At 50.1% G+C, this 14,738-nt stretch overlaps 2 protein-coding genes across 17 annotated transcripts in view; one reads left to right on the forward strand and one right to left on the reverse strand.

The window, feature by feature from the left end:
• The window catches only part of C15H9orf78 (chromosome 15 C9orf78 homolog), a 583,691-nt gene that overhangs the window by 545,303 nt on the left and 23,650 nt on the right, over positions 1 to 14,738 (forward strand). Inside the window, exon 1 of one of the 12 annotated variants that reach the window (XM_050760241.1) lies at positions 11,894 to 11,897. The exons of the other annotated variants lie outside the window; for them this stretch is intronic. The gene's annotated coding sequence lies outside the window, so the exon portion shown is untranslated. Of the gene's footprint in view, positions 1 to 11,893; positions 11,898 to 14,738 lie in introns of those variants that run through there. 12 annotated transcript variants of the gene reach the window in all.
• Positions 1 to 14,738, reverse strand: part of USP20 (ubiquitin specific peptidase 20) — a 47,018-nt gene that overhangs the window by 17,083 nt on the left and 15,197 nt on the right. For all 5 annotated transcript variants that reach the window (XM_050759822.1, XM_050759821.1, XM_050759824.1 and 2 more), the window contains exons 3-9: positions 12,706 to 12,802; positions 8,150 to 8,203; positions 6,375 to 6,437; positions 5,895 to 6,026; positions 3,500 to 3,596; positions 2,922 to 2,991; positions 1,204 to 1,317 (exon numbers count right to left, since the gene is read on the reverse strand). In XM_050759822.1, coding sequence (XP_050615779.1) covers positions 1,204 to 1,317; positions 2,922 to 2,991; positions 3,500 to 3,596; positions 5,895 to 6,026; positions 6,375 to 6,437; positions 8,150 to 8,203; positions 12,706 to 12,786 — 611 coding nt within the window. In that variant the 5' untranslated portion in view covers positions 12,787 to 12,802. The remainder of the gene's footprint in view (positions 1 to 1,203; positions 1,318 to 2,921; positions 2,992 to 3,499; positions 3,597 to 5,894; positions 6,027 to 6,374; positions 6,438 to 8,149; positions 8,204 to 12,705; positions 12,803 to 14,738) is intronic.

Here is a 14,738-nt window from a genome sequence, read left to right on the forward strand (position 1 = left end):
CACAGACATTTTTTTTTTTTTTGCTTTTTTTTTTGAGACACGGTCTCACTCTGTCGCCCAGGCTGAAGTGCAATGGCATGATCAAGGCTCACTGCAGCCTGCCTCAACCTCCTGGGCTCAAGCAATCATCCCACCTCAGCCTCCTGAGTAGCTGGGACCACAAGTGCACACACCACGCTTGGCTAATTTTGTAGTTTTTGTAGAGGTGGGGTCTTGCTGTGTTGTCCAGACTGGTCTCAAACTCCCAGGCTCAAATGATTCTCTTGCCTTGGCCTCTCAAAGTGCTGGATTTACAGGTGTCAGTGACTGCGTCTGGCCCCATGCTGGTTTTTAATCTGGTTCTACACGTAATACATATTTCTCCCATGCTGGGTTTTTTGTTTTTGTTTTTGTTTTTGTTTGAGACAGAGTCTGGCTGTGTCGCCAGGTTGGACTGCAGTGGCGCAATCTCGGCTTACTGCCACCTCCGCCTCCCGGGTTCAAGTGATTCTCCTGCCTCAGCCTCCCGAGTAGCTGGGACTACAGGTGCGTACCACCATGCCCAGCTAATTTTTGCATTTTTATTAGACACGGGGTTTCACCATGTTGGCCAGGATGGTCTCAATCTCTTGACCTCGTGATCCGCCTGCCTCAGCCTCTCAAAGTGCTGGGATTACAGGCGTGAGCCTCTGCGCCTGGCCCTACGCTGGTTTTTCATCTGCTTCTACACATAATACATATTTCTATGTGCTCATTTTAAATTATTCCCAACTTTGACTTTTCCTGGAGAAATAGATCTAATCACAGACTCTGGTCTTTAAATTCATTTCATACTGTGCCAGAAGCTCCATCCAGTCTGTGCCCCCCTGCCCCATACCTCCTCCACACGCAGCTGTGGCTGAGGCGGGTCACCATGTCTCTTGGCAAAGACATCTACCCAGTGGCTGCTGGCTAGGGTCAACAGCAGGTCAAATTCTAGCTCACCTTTTGCAGGTTCTATGACCTTGAGCAAGATACTTACAGTTCTCTGCATCTCAGTTTCCCTATTTGTAAAACAGGATTGGATGCAATTTCCACCCTGCAGGCTTGCTACAAGCATTACCTGGGACAAAATGAGGCAAGTCCTCGCTGGGGGCTGAATCCATAGGAAGAGCTCAATCATGGGTGCTGACAGGAAACCCCAGTCCCCACACACCGCCCGAGGCTAGGGATGCAGCTGCTCACCGTTTCTTGTGCCAGACCTCAGAGACCAGCTTCTGGTAGCTCTTGCACAGGGCTGGCTTTTTGTCTGTGCGCACCAGGCCTCCACACTCCAGGAAGAACTGAGTCAGCGGTGGGCTGGGTGCAAGGGAGAGAGAGAGCCAGGTCAGGAAAGCAAACGAGGCAGGTGGCACGGTTTAGAAAGGGCTGCGTAGCGGGGAGCCCTGAGTGCTCGCGCAGGGAGCACAGTGACCCTGGACCCAGAAATGCCTAAAGGTGACTAGAAGGCTCCTACCAGTTATGAGAAAATTGTATCCTCCAAAATTCATCTGTGAAGCCCTAATCCCCAGTACCTCAGAGTGTGACCATATCTAGAGACAGCGTATTTTTATTTTATTTTATTTTATCTCATTTTATCTTCTTTTATTATTATTTTTATTATTTTGAAACAGTCTCACTCTGTTGCCCAGGCTGGAGTGCAGTGGTGCAGTCTTGGTTCACCGCAGCCTCTGCCTCCTGGGTTCAAGTGCTTCTCCTGCCTTAGCCTCCCAAGTAGCTGGGATTACAGGCGCATGCCACCACACCTGGCTAATTTTTTTGTATTTTTAGTAGAGACGGGGTTTCACCATGTTGGCCAGGCTGATCTTGAAATCCTGACCTCAGGTGATCCACTTGCCTTGGCCTCCCAAAGTGCTGGGATTACAGGCGTAAGCCACCGTGCCCAGCCAAGACAGGGCCTTTATAGAGGTTATTAAAGTTAAAACGGACTAGGTGCAGTCAATTTTTTTTTTTTTTTTTTTGAGATGGAGGCTTGCTCTGTCACCCAGGCTGGAGTGCAATGGCACGATCTCAGCTCACTGCAACCTCCGCCTCCTGGGTTCAAGTGATTCTTCTGCCTCAGCCTCCCCAGTACCTGGGATTACAGGTGCGTGCCACCAAGTCCAGCTAGTTTTTTGTATTTTTAGTAGAGACAGGGTTTCACCGTGTTAGCCAGGATGGTCTTGATCTCCTGACCTCGTGATCCACCTGCCTCGGCCTCCCAAAGTGCTGGGATTACAGGCGTGAGCCACTGCGCCCGGCCTGGGTGCGGTCAATTATTAACAATAATTGACCTGCATCCTGCTACCTGAGGATAGTTACTAGGAACATTTTGGGACATAGTCTCCCAGACTTTTCTACACATTTGCACCCATTCCCTCTCTCCTTCCTGCATACATATACAGCATCTCTAATCTCCACTGGGTAGGAGAAGCATGTCAGACACAGGAGGCATCCTTGGCCTCATGGAGCTGATAGCCTTTCCTTAACGGAAAATCGCGTTTCTCTCGTAAAATGAGATTTTACCTTACAATGCTTTATAACCTCCTTTTTCCCCCACTCACCAGATTCTGAAACCTGTTTTGTTTCAATGCATGCTGTCTTGTGCCATTTTTCCTGCACTTGCTGCAAGGGCTATGAGAATTTATACTCCCTTGCAGATGGGCCTTTAAATCGTTTCCAATAAACAATAGAGCGGTGGGCCTCCTTGCATGTACAACTTCCCCAGCATCTCTGGTTATCTCCTCAGGATACATTTCGACTGGGGAGACTGCTGGGTCAAAGGGCACGCATGTTTTTAGGAATTTTGCTGCTGTGCATCCTATACATGTGTTTGTGGACAACAGGCTGGGAGCTGCTACTGCTGCTGTTTCTGGGGCTTTGCCAGGGACAGCTCTCGGCCCTTGGACAAAGTGTCGACCTACCAATTGGACAGGGCCTGCAGGGCAGCGTTCATATAGCAGGAGTTCCCGAGGTTCTTCATGCCCGTGAGGCCTGGGAAATAAACACAAGGGGGAGGAGCAGGTGAGCGCCCTGCCCTGCTGAGGAGACCTTGCAAGTCACATCTGGCACAAAGCTGTGGCTCTCAACTGCCCAGGACCCAAGAAGAGGACATGGTGGAAGTGTTCCACCCCAGGGATCTTCCCAGTAAATTAACAAGGTTCCTGCTCACAACAGCTGTGGTTACCTGAGTGTTTTAAACAGACAAACTCCTTTGCCCCTCCGCCCAGCCAGGCCCACTGTCCAGACCATACAGCAGAGGGGCCGGCCTGCCCAGGGTCACCCAGCTGGGAGAGGGGACAAGATAGCCGGCTCCCCAGAACCTTAGCTAGGCCAGCCAGCTTCCAGAGGGAAGCCACCATGCTATGCAGCTTATCTGTCACCCTATCCTTCCTTGTCCATATAGCAGGTGCAAATAAAGACCAAGACTCTGGTGGTTTCTAGCCTCCAGGTGAGGCCCCCAGCCCAGTCCATCAGCTTCCCCTGCTGTGGGGGCCATTACCTCGAGGTTTCAGGTCATCGTCCTCTGACTCAGACTCTCCTTCATCAGCCACAGCAATAGGAACAGCTTTCAGAGGGTGGGAGGGTGGCGGGGAGTCCTGTGTTAAAGACCCCAAGTGAGGAAAACAGGGAACAGAGGGGCTGGAGTCAGAGGCCCAGGTGTCTCCCAAGGGCTGGAAGTCCAGCCCCACTGCCTGGAAGCCCCCACTGGGCTGAGCCAGTCCATTTGAGCAGAAGGCACTGTAAAAAGAGAGAGATTTGGTGGCCTTGCCCTGGGAACTCCTTGATTTGTTTGTGCCTGTGTTTTTTTAGAGATGGGGTCTTGCTTTGTCACCCAGGCTGGAGTGCAGTGGCACAATCAGAGCTCACTGCTGACTCCAACTTCTGGGCTCGAGCGGTCCTCCCACCTCACCCTTCTCAGTAGTTGAGACTATAAGTGCATGCCACAGCACCCAGCTAACCTTTTTTTTTTTTTTTTTTTTTTTTTGAGACGGAGTCTTGCTCTGTCACTCAGGCTGGAGTGCAAGCTCCGCCTCCCGGGTTTACGCCATTCTCCTGCCTCAGCCTCCCGAGTAGCTGGGACTACAGGCGCCCGCCACCTCGCCCTGCTAGGTTTTTTTTTTTTGTATTTTTTTAGTGGAGATGGGGTTTCACCATGTTAGCCAGGATGGTCTCGATCTCCTGACCTCGTGATCCGCCCGCCTCGGCCTCCCAAAGTGCTGGGATTACAGGCTTGAGCCACCGCACCCGGCCCCACCTAACCTTTTTATATATAGCCCAGGCTGGTCTCAAATTCCTGGGCTCCAGCGATCCTCCCAAAGGGTTAGGATAACATGAGCCACCATGCCCAGCTGTTGACTTGTATTTTTTTATTGACAATAATAAAAAATATTTTATTTATAATAAATTTGGGAAAAATAGAAACATAAACAAACATGCAACCCCATTTTCCTGAGAGAACTACTGTTAATTGTTATGTATATTATGTAGACTTTTTTTAAGAGATAGTCTTGCTCTGTCGCCCAGGCAGGAGTGCAGTAGCTCATTGCAACCTTGAACTCCTGGGCTCAAGTGATCCTCCCACCTCAGCCTCCCAAGTAGCTGGGACTACAGGCATGCGCTACCATGCCTGACTTATTTTTTGTTGAGATGGGGTCTCACTCTGCTGCCCAGGCTGGTCTCAAACTCCTGGGTTCAAGCGATCCTCCTGCCTTGGCCCAGCAAAGGGCTGAGATTACAGGCGTGAGCCACGGCGCCCAGCCTATATTATATAGACTTTTAACTGTTAATACACATGCACAACAAAAACAAAATATTGCATATACTGTTTTATAGCCTTTTCTATAAAAATTCATAAACATCTACCAAGTTCACAAATGCATTCAATAAGCACTTATCAAGCCCTATCATGTGACTGTCTGAACAGAAGGAGAGGCCGGGTGCGGTGGCTCCTGCCTGTAATCCCAGCACTTCGGGAGGCCAAGGCAGGTGGATTACTTGAGGTCAGGAGTTCAAGACCAGCCTGGTCAACATGGCGAAACCCTGACTCTACTAAAAATATGAAAATTAGTCAGGCATGGTGGCGGGCGCCTGTAATCCTAGCTACTCAGGAGGTTGAGGCAGGAAATCAGTTGAACCCAGGAGGCAGAGGTTGCAGTGAGCTGAGATTGCACCACTGCACTCCAGCCTGGGCAACAGAGCAAGACTCGGTCTCAAAAAATTAAATTAAAATAAAATAAAATAAATGGAGGAGTCAGCCACGCAATGCCACACACATGTCCTGGCTTCTCCTCCAGCAGGCAGCTCTGCCATCCAGGATTACTGACCATTCCCTGAGCACAGGCCTGGGGCTGGGCCCTCCAGGTCATGGGCTTGCTGACCCGCCATCTCTAAGGTTGCACGGCACACACTGTTGATCAAAGGACCATTCTCCGGTCGACATTACCTAGGTGGTTTCTGGGCATTTCCCATGGAGAAGTGTGCTGTAGCAACTACCTGGAATTCCCTTAGGAATGGTTTCAGATCTGGGATGGCCAGAGGCCATCTGTGACCTCGTCAACCCTCTCCATAAGGCCTGGGTCTACACTCACCTCATGGCCCTGAGCCCACCCCAACACCTACACTCTGCACGGCCACCCCGTGGTCTCCGAGCTCCTCAAGGGAGGCCCTACTCTCAGTCACCTCTGCACCCTCATGGCCTCACACATGCCTCGGCAGAGTTGGGCTCAGTGAGCATGTGCTGATGTGAGCTCCTCAAAGTCACCTGAAAACATACTCGCCCAGGAACACACACCTCTGGGACCTACTGACCCGTGCCCCACGGATGCTCAGGTCACACTGCCTCATCCTCAACACAGTGTTGCCAACAACCAAACAGAGCCCACCACACAGGTTACCTGTTCAGAGAACTTGGAGGAGGAGCCCGGCAGAGGGGCTGCCAGCCGCTGCTCCAGGAACACCTCCTTCTCACAGGCGTAACACCACAGCCGGAATGTGGTCAGGTTCACGGTCAAGTTGTGCTTTTTTGCCTAGAGGGTGATATCCAAAACGAGGTCCAAGGTATTCTGGCCTAACAAGTGCCCCAACCTGTGATGGCTACTCTGCTCCCCAGCCTCTCAGTAAGAGGTCCTGTCAGGACAGAGACCGGAAGCTCAAATTTTGCTTACCCCCCCGGTCAGGACCCTGAGGGCTGCTGCTTATCAAATGGTGCAGATGCAAAATGTTTTTACCTGCATCCTCTCTTCTTTGCAGGAGCCATGCTAGGATGACACCATTTATTGCCCCAGCCATTTAGGCCCAGAGCAGGAAGGTGGAGCTGGGGTTTGAACCCCAGGCCATCTAACTGCAGGGCCCATACTCTCAGCTACCACACTCACCTGTGCATGAATGGTGCTGTGGTCAGCGAAGGATTCTCCACAGCCAACATAGGGGCAGGAGACCTGGGAAGAGAGGGGAGGAGAGTGGACTGGAGCTTGCCAAAAGGATGGTGTCAACACACTGTCTCTGGTTCCATCCCAAAGTCAGTGCCCCCACCTCTCCTGAACAGGGACTACAAGGGACTGAGGCTCTGCCATCTCAAAGGAACACAGGTCTGCAGGTCCGTACGCCTGAAATTCTGTTGGGCAGTGATGGGCGGTAAACACTGTCCCTGCCCTCTGAGTGAGACAAGCAGTATGCCCTGGGCTGCTGCTCTCCAGCAAGAAGCCCAGGTGGGGTCCCGGCTGGGGCCTGGCTGCTCAGGACCCAGACCCTCCCCCTTCAAGAAAACCCCATGTGAAGTGGGGTCAGTTATTGGGACCTATGTTTTTGGTGGGGATCCTAGACCTCACAGCCATTTTCTAATGGGGGATGCTGAATGGGGACCAGGTGCTTGAAACAAGGGGCACAGATAGTGGGAGCCCAGTATGGACCCAGTACCCCACAGCAGGGCCCGCATGCCCCTGATGATGCTGCCTTGAAAGGGCCCTCACACTCTCCTATCCCAAATCTACCCATCCTCCAAGGCCCACTCAGTGCCTCCACTGTGAGCCTCCATGCCAGCCAGTAGCCAGTGGCCAATGCCACACTCCTACAGGAGTGCCTGCTGTCACTGCCACCTGTGATCAGCAGGGCCTTCTGGGAAAATGATGGAATCATTTTGATTTTTATCACATGGCTGACTCAGAAAGCACGTGCCATTTTCTGCATCAGGCTCCCACATCTGTCTAAGGGGACTGTGACTCCTATGAGGTAGGACCACGTCCTGCACTTGTAACGGCCCAGGAGATAACATCTGGCCCTTCTTGCTTCCCCCGGATACACAGTGTCTTGCTGTCTACTTTGTGCTGAGTGACAGGGCTGAGCAGAAGAGGCCAGAATTCCACTGGGGGCCCCTGCGCTTCTGCAAAGACTGACTGGCTATCTTCACTCGCTGCTGCTGTCTTTGTTGTTTTTACTTGTGGGTTTTTTTTTTTTTAAGAAATTTTAAGTAACAGTCATTTTTAGTATGACTGTAAAAATACATGCTTGGAAACATTTTTTAAACACTACAGACAAAAAAAAGAAAATTATCCATAATTCTACCACTCGGGGAAAACTGTCATGTTTTCATACCTCTACTTTTACTCTTTTTAGTAACCAGTAATCATCCAAACCCTTCCAGCTTCTCCCGGACACCGTCTCCTGGCTAGTCACAGGCATCCGTCTCATCCAGTTCTACCCTAACCCCATGAGGCGGGGACAGTTGTCAGTTGTCAGTGTTGCAGCCTCTTTCTTATAGACGGGTAATGAGGGTTCAGAGAAAAAACGAGACTGGCCCAGGGAGAGACGCTGCTGAGCAGCAGTGCCAGGCCTCAAAGCCAAGACACCCACGTCGACTCACACATACGCACGCCAAGCTAGAATTCTGTCCTATGAAGAAGGGAGCCTTCGGTCCAGAGCCTTCTCCGACCTATTTTTTTCTCCTGTCATTTTTAATTGCTGCCAGAATGGCCAGCCCAGGATTTGCTGACTCTGGAGCCCTGCGCCCCTGTGCCCCTGCCCAAGGTTTCTGGCAGTGCCCACCAGGGATGGAAGTTCCCAGCCCAGAGTCTAGCCCACTGCACCAGCCTGTGCAGTGCTGACAACAGGTGGAAGCAGTTCCATGCCCCCGATGGCCACAAGGGTCTTTTACCTGGAGACAGGCCCAAAGGTTTGGTCCGGTGACTCCACATGACTGACAGGTTCCCTGTGTGGGTTGAGAGGAGAGAGAAAGAGTAGGTGTGAGGAGCCCGCTGGGGGGCTGAGCGCTGGGGCTGGTCCTGCCTGGAGGGCCCCACCTGGCTGACATGCACTTAGGTCTCAGCTTCAAGCCCTGGCCCCAGAAAGGCCTTCGCCAGACTACCTGTCCAAATTAGGCTCCCAGGGGAGCACTTTATACTTTACTGTTTGAATTCTATCCTGTGCCTGTAAAAACATTTTCAAACCAGCATTTTATGATTTTAGTGTCTATAACCTAATCTTGGAAAATAAAATCATGTAAGAGACTCATTAACATGCTCTCTTACCACCCCTTCTACACTTCCTTTCTTGCACTGAATTATTTCAGCCTTTCTACCCGTTAGACAAGAGCTCCATGAAAGAGGGATGGTCTGTTTTGCCTACCCCTGGGAGTTCACAAGGCCTGGTATAAATGAAGAGTTCACTAGACCTGGCAAACCCCAGGAAATGCCCAGGTTTCTGGTGGTCTGGGCGTCAGAGGCTGCTCTGTGTCTATCGGTATCCTTTCTCTCCTCCTTGCTTTAATAATGGGATGCATGGATTTTAGCTGAGCACACAGCTAGCCTGCTGCAGACGATGTTTCCCAACTTCCACCATGATCACGTGGGCTCAGTTCTAGTCAATGAGAAGACAGCAAAAACCATGTGTGCCACTTCTGCGCTGTGTGCTACCCTTGCTCTTTCTCCTCTTACCATTGGCTGGAATGTGGATGTAATAGCAGGAGCTGAAGCAACCACCTTGGACTCAGGAAAAGAGCCACATGTTGAGAATGGCAGAGCCAACCTACCAGTCCTCCCTACCTGTGGTCTGCTCCATGAGAGAAGGGAAACTTCTATCTCATTTACGCCACTCTATTTTAGGGACTCTTTATTACAGCAACTTAATTTGTGCTCCAAATAACTGCATCTGTGCTTCTAGAACAGCAATTCCCAGCCGAGGCCCTACAACATCTGCCGTGCTTCCATCAGTTGTGAGAGGAACTCTGAGTGTTGGTCTTCGACAGCAGCTACAGTATCAGGCTCCACCACAGTGGGAGCAGACCCTTGAAGAGGACGATCCAAGTCTCCAGCTGAGTTCTTTTTATCTTTTTTTTTTTTTTTTGAGATGGAGTCTTGCTCTGTCTCCCAAGCTGAAGCACAGTGGCGAGATACAACCTCTTCTTCCCGGGTTCAAGTGATTCTCCTGCCTCAGCCTCCCAAGTAGCTGGGATTACAGGTGCCCATCACCACACCTGGCTAATTTTTGTATTTGTAGTAGAGACAGGGTTTCATCATTTTGGCCACGCTGGTCTCAAACTCCTGACCTTAGGTAATCCACCCACCTTGGCCTCCCAAAGGGCTGGGATTACAAGCATGAGCCACCGCACCTGGCCTCCAGCTGAGTTCCCAGGCTAGAGTGCAGTGGTGCGATCTCAGCTCATTGCAAGCTCCGCCTCCTGGGTTCACACCATTCTCCTGCCTCAGCCTCCCGAGTAGCTGGGACTACAGGCCCCCGCCACCTCACCTGGCTAATTTTTTGTATTTTTAGTAGAAACGGGGTTTCACCGTGTTAGCCAGGATGGTCTCGATCTCCTGACCTCGTGATCTGCCTGCCTCGGCCTCCCAAAGTGCTGGGATTACAGGTGTGAGCCACCGCGCCCAGCCTGCTGAGTTTTTTACACACTACTTACAGAATCCCTTCCAATCTCTGTAGCAGGGCCCAGCAACATCCCCCTTTCGCTGAGGTCACAACCTTGCCACAGAGCAAGGTCAGCAGGTGAAGCCAATGAGCCTGGACAGCAGGTAAAGCCAATGAGCCTGGAGCCCAGTGCAGCAAGGCCACAAAGCTCCCACCAAGAAAGCCTGGCTTCCCCCAGGGTGGCCATGGCAGCTCCCAGGCCTCCCTGGCCTCCTTCTCATTCTCACTACACCCAGATTCCAGCCATGTTTGTCAAAAGCTTGAACGTGGGGTTGAAGTGAAGCAGCTCGTCCCATACCATGAAGCTGAGATCTGCACTCTGTGGTTTAGGGTCTCTCACGGAGGATGCCGTGGGTGCCAGGAGATCAGTCTGCTTAGCAGACTCAAAGCCGCAGCCCCAAACCTTCCTGAATTTGTCATCTCTCTTGTGATTTTTTGACTTCACAATTCACCCTCCTCTTCCCAGGTTTTTTTTTCCATTTCAGTTATTTGATTTATGAAAGTATCGTATGCTTGCTCTAACAATTCAGATAACATCTATATGTTGTGTATGGTATGAAATATTTTCCTCTGTACATTCTTCTTACACAAAACATGTATGCCTAGATCTTGAGCGGGTGATTTTTAGTAAAAGTAAGATCACGCAATACACATTTATCTATAATGTGCCTGTGTCTCCTTTGAGGGTCACTCAAGTCTGTACATGAAGACTGCATCTCCTCTGTGATAACTGCACACTCTGGACACACCATAACTGATTCACCCATTCCCTTTCTGAGGATTATTCAGGTGCCACCAGTTTTTCCCTTTTACAAATAATGCTCAATAAATACTGCTGTATCATGTGTTTGTAACTGGTGATTACATTTCTATGGGATAAATTCCCAGAAGCAGAATTGCTTCTCTAAAAGTTACAGTAATTCCCAGCCCTACCACAATGTGAATGGCCCATTTTCTCCGTAACTGTCAGCTACGAATGGATCAATCTCTTTCCGCCCATCTGCAAAATGGTATCATCCTATTTCGTTAGCAATATCCATAAGCACGAGAGTGAAGTCAGCCATCTTTTTCCGAAAGTTTCTTGTCATTTCTACCTCCTTTACTGGTAAGGACCTGCTCATATCCTTGCTCTTTCTGAGTATTTTAGAACGGCGCTGGTTTTATTTTGTAACTTTCTGGATACCCAGAGAGGACCTGAAGTCATGATCTCTGACACACAGGCCCGGAGCATCCCAGACACGCCCAGTCTCTACTCTAGAGGCACTAACAGGCTTCTGAACGGCTGCCAGTCCCAGCACAAACATTCCTGTGCTCCACTTCTCTTTTCCCACCTGCTTCATCCCCTCCCTGCTCTCAGATTCCCTAAGAAGCAGAGAGAAACGCAGCATCAGACAATGCAAACACATCTGGGCCTCACTCTGCCCCACTTCACAATGCAAGAGGCGAAGTCACTTCAAAAGCAGCTATAAACACTATGAAGAACCACTCCCACGCCAGGCCTCGTGACAAAACCAGCTCAGGCCAAAGGCCACCAAGGACCTGCTGGTGCGGTGAGGCCAGGCGACCAGCATTAGGTGCCAATATGCCCAGGAATCCCACTCCTGGGAACATGCCTGCATGCAGCTCTGCCCGTGGATGCAATGACTTTTCTACAAGGCCGTTCATCGCAGCATCGTTTGTTATTGGCAAGAGGCTGCAAAGGGTCCAGGTGTCTACCCACAGAGCTTCGGTCACTGTGGCCACACGATGAAACATGATGCGGCTTCAAGGTAACAAATGAGAAAGCTGTCTCTACACACTGACGTCCAAAGAGCTCCAAGATACATTGTCATGTGAATAAAGCAAGTTACAAGACAGAGAGGATTGTATACCATCTTTTATGTAAGAAAGGGCAAAGCGTAAAATGAGTTTATCTGCTTGTATTCACATAAAGAAACTGAAAAGATACAAAAGAGAGTAAGTGCTTACCCCAGGGTGGGCCGGGGAGGGTGGGCATGGGGGTGAGAGAAGGACTTCTTGACATTTATCATTTTATACTGTTTCATGTGTAACCATGTCAAGTATTACCTTTTCAAAAATTTTCTTTTTTTTTTTTTTGAGACGGAGTCTCACGCTGTTGCCCAGGCTGGAGTGCAGTGGCACGATCTCGGCTCACTGCAAGCTCCGCCTCCCGGGTTCCCGCCATTCTCCTGCCTCAGCCTCCTGAGTAGCTGGGCTACAGGCGCCCGCCACCGCGCCCGGCTAATTTTTTGTATTTTTAGTAGAGACGGGGTTTCACTGTGGTCTCGATCTCCTGACCTTGTGATCCGCCCGCCTCGGCCTCCCAAAGTGCTGGGATTACAGGCTTGAGCCACCGCGCCCGGCCCAAAAATTTTCATTTAACAACACCAAAAGGATGGCAATGCGTCCTCCTACTTTGAGAAGAGGCCCAGCTGGCTTCCTGCTCAGGCCTCCCTGAGCCCTCCTCGGGCCTCATTTGTAATAACAATCCTGGACTTGGAAAGCAGCATTCATTCCCTGCCTTGGAGAGGCTCTGTGCACCCGCCCCAACAGCTAATGGACAGAGAGCATTAGTGGTTCCCAAATGGCCTGGTCTAAACTACAATTAATGGCTATCAGGACACAGCCTCCGGAAGGTGGTCTCCCAAGCAGATGCCAGCATTTCCATTTACACACAAGGCTGAGCAGAGACGGTCAAGGAACCAGTTTTTCCACTGCTTCAGAAATGTCCACACCCCAGGAAAGAGGCAGCCCTGGATGTGGGCCCCGGCCCCGTAAGGTCTGACCCTTTACCTTAGATTTGAGCAGCAAGTCCTCTTTGGTTACCTCCCCTATGGAGTCAAGGTGAGGGCAAAGGTCCCTGGCGTCCCCCATCCTGGCCTGGGCTCACCTATGAGAAGACACAAGCAATCCTGGGTTAATGGCAGCCAGTGCTGGCAGGAGGTAGGGAGGTGAGTGGTTAAGTACATGACTTTGGCCTTGAGTCCTGGTCTGCCACACACCAGCTGGTAACCTGGGGCAGTTGCTTAACCTCTCCAAGCATTACTTTCCTTGTCTAAGAAGATAACAGTTACCCCAGTGGTTCGTTCCTAGGTCACGGAGACAACGTCTGTCAAATGCCTGGCATAATCCCTGATGTAGAGAAAGCCCATAGCAGGTGGCAGGTATCGTGCTCAGAATTAATGGCAGGGAAGACACAGGAGTCCTGTCTGCATGCAGGGAACTGCACACCAGACAATCTAAAACCACAGATGTTTCGTTAGAAGGCGGCCAAATCCATGTTCATCCAAGGATTCAGGCAGAGGAGGGGGCAGTGTAGAAAGGCTGGGTTTCAAAAAGGCAAGCAACAGATGTTGACATTGGTCTTCTCAAGAGCCTCTGGGAGGCCAAGTGCTGGCAGACCACTTATCCCACTTCTTGTGGGAGTGCCCCAGGGAGTGGGGTTTGAACACCAGACCACCATGGGAGCAGGCCATGCAGCACTGCCTCCAGGGAATGTCTTCTGAGAGTAGGGAGAAGGTCAGAAAGGCAGGAGAACAACCTAGAAAGCAGTCTGGAACTGTGTTTGCCACAACATCAATAGTGGTGCATCTGGGTGATGGGTTTCAAGCAATGAAAAAAAAAAAAAAGCTCTGTTGCTTTTGTTTAACTGATACATGTTCATTATAAAAACAAAACTCAAACAAGAAAGCACAAAGTAAAATAAATCACTGAGAACAAGTAGCAAACATCTTTCCCAACATTCTTCTGCATTTCTTTCTCTTTTAAATCAGGGGATAAAAATACATCTGTCCTAGAAAATAAATGCTGCCCTCAAGGGAGCACCTGGGTGATGACGAACAGCTCTGCATCTTGATTATGGGGTGCTTACATGGATCTACACGTGTGTTAAAAGTGCAAAGAACTGAACACACGCGAGTGCCTACAGAACTAGTGAAGTCTGAATAAGCTCCATGAATTATGCCAATGTCACTTTACTGATTGTACTATAGACATACAAAGATGTATTATTAGCTGGAATGCTGATGCATGCCTGTAGTCCCAGCTACCCAAGAGGCTCAGGTAGGAGATCATGTGAGCCCAGGAGTTCTAGGCTGCAGTGAGCTGTGACCACGCCACTGCGCTCCAGCCTGGGTGACAGAGCAAGACCTCGTCTCAAACAAACAAAGTATGTGTTACTCTTACCATTAAGGGAAACTGGGTGAAGGTACAAAGTACCTTAGGGTACACTTTTTGCAACTGCCTGTGAATCTATAATTATTTCAAAAGAAAACATTAAAAAATGAATAACTAAAGAAATGCTTCACATACGGTATTTTAGCAGAAGCAAATCCAGGAATCTGACTGCTGATTATAGCTTCAAACTGTTGCCAAATAAGGTCCAAACCAACCAAAGATGTAACTGGAGCCAAGATTGCTTTAAACAAAGGTAGAAGCCTCTGTGTCTGCAGGGGTCTTAAAAACAAAACAAAAGACTGGGTGCGGTGGCTCATGCCTGTAATCTGTAATCCCAGCACTTTGGAAGGCTGAGGCAGGCAGATCACCTGAGGTCAGGAGATCGAGACCAGCCTGACCAACATGGAGAAACCCCGTCTCTACTAAAAATACAAAATTAGCCAGGCGTGGTGCACATGCCTATAATCCCAGCTACTCAGGAGGCTGAGGCAGGAAAATCACTTGAACCCAGGAGGCGGAGGTTGCGGTGGGCCAAGATGGTGCCACTGAACTGCAGCCTGGGCAACAACAGCAAAACTCCACCTCAAAAAAAAAACAAACAAATAAACAAAAAAAACAAAAGCAGAAGCCGCATGTGTGGCCCCTGATCT

The sequence above is a fragment of the Macaca thibetana genome, chromosome 15 (assembly GCF_024542745.1).
Source record: "Macaca thibetana thibetana isolate TM-01 chromosome 15, ASM2454274v1, whole genome shotgun sequence".
In the NCBI taxonomy this organism is placed as follows: domain Eukaryota; kingdom Metazoa; phylum Chordata; class Mammalia; order Primates; family Cercopithecidae; genus Macaca; species Macaca thibetana.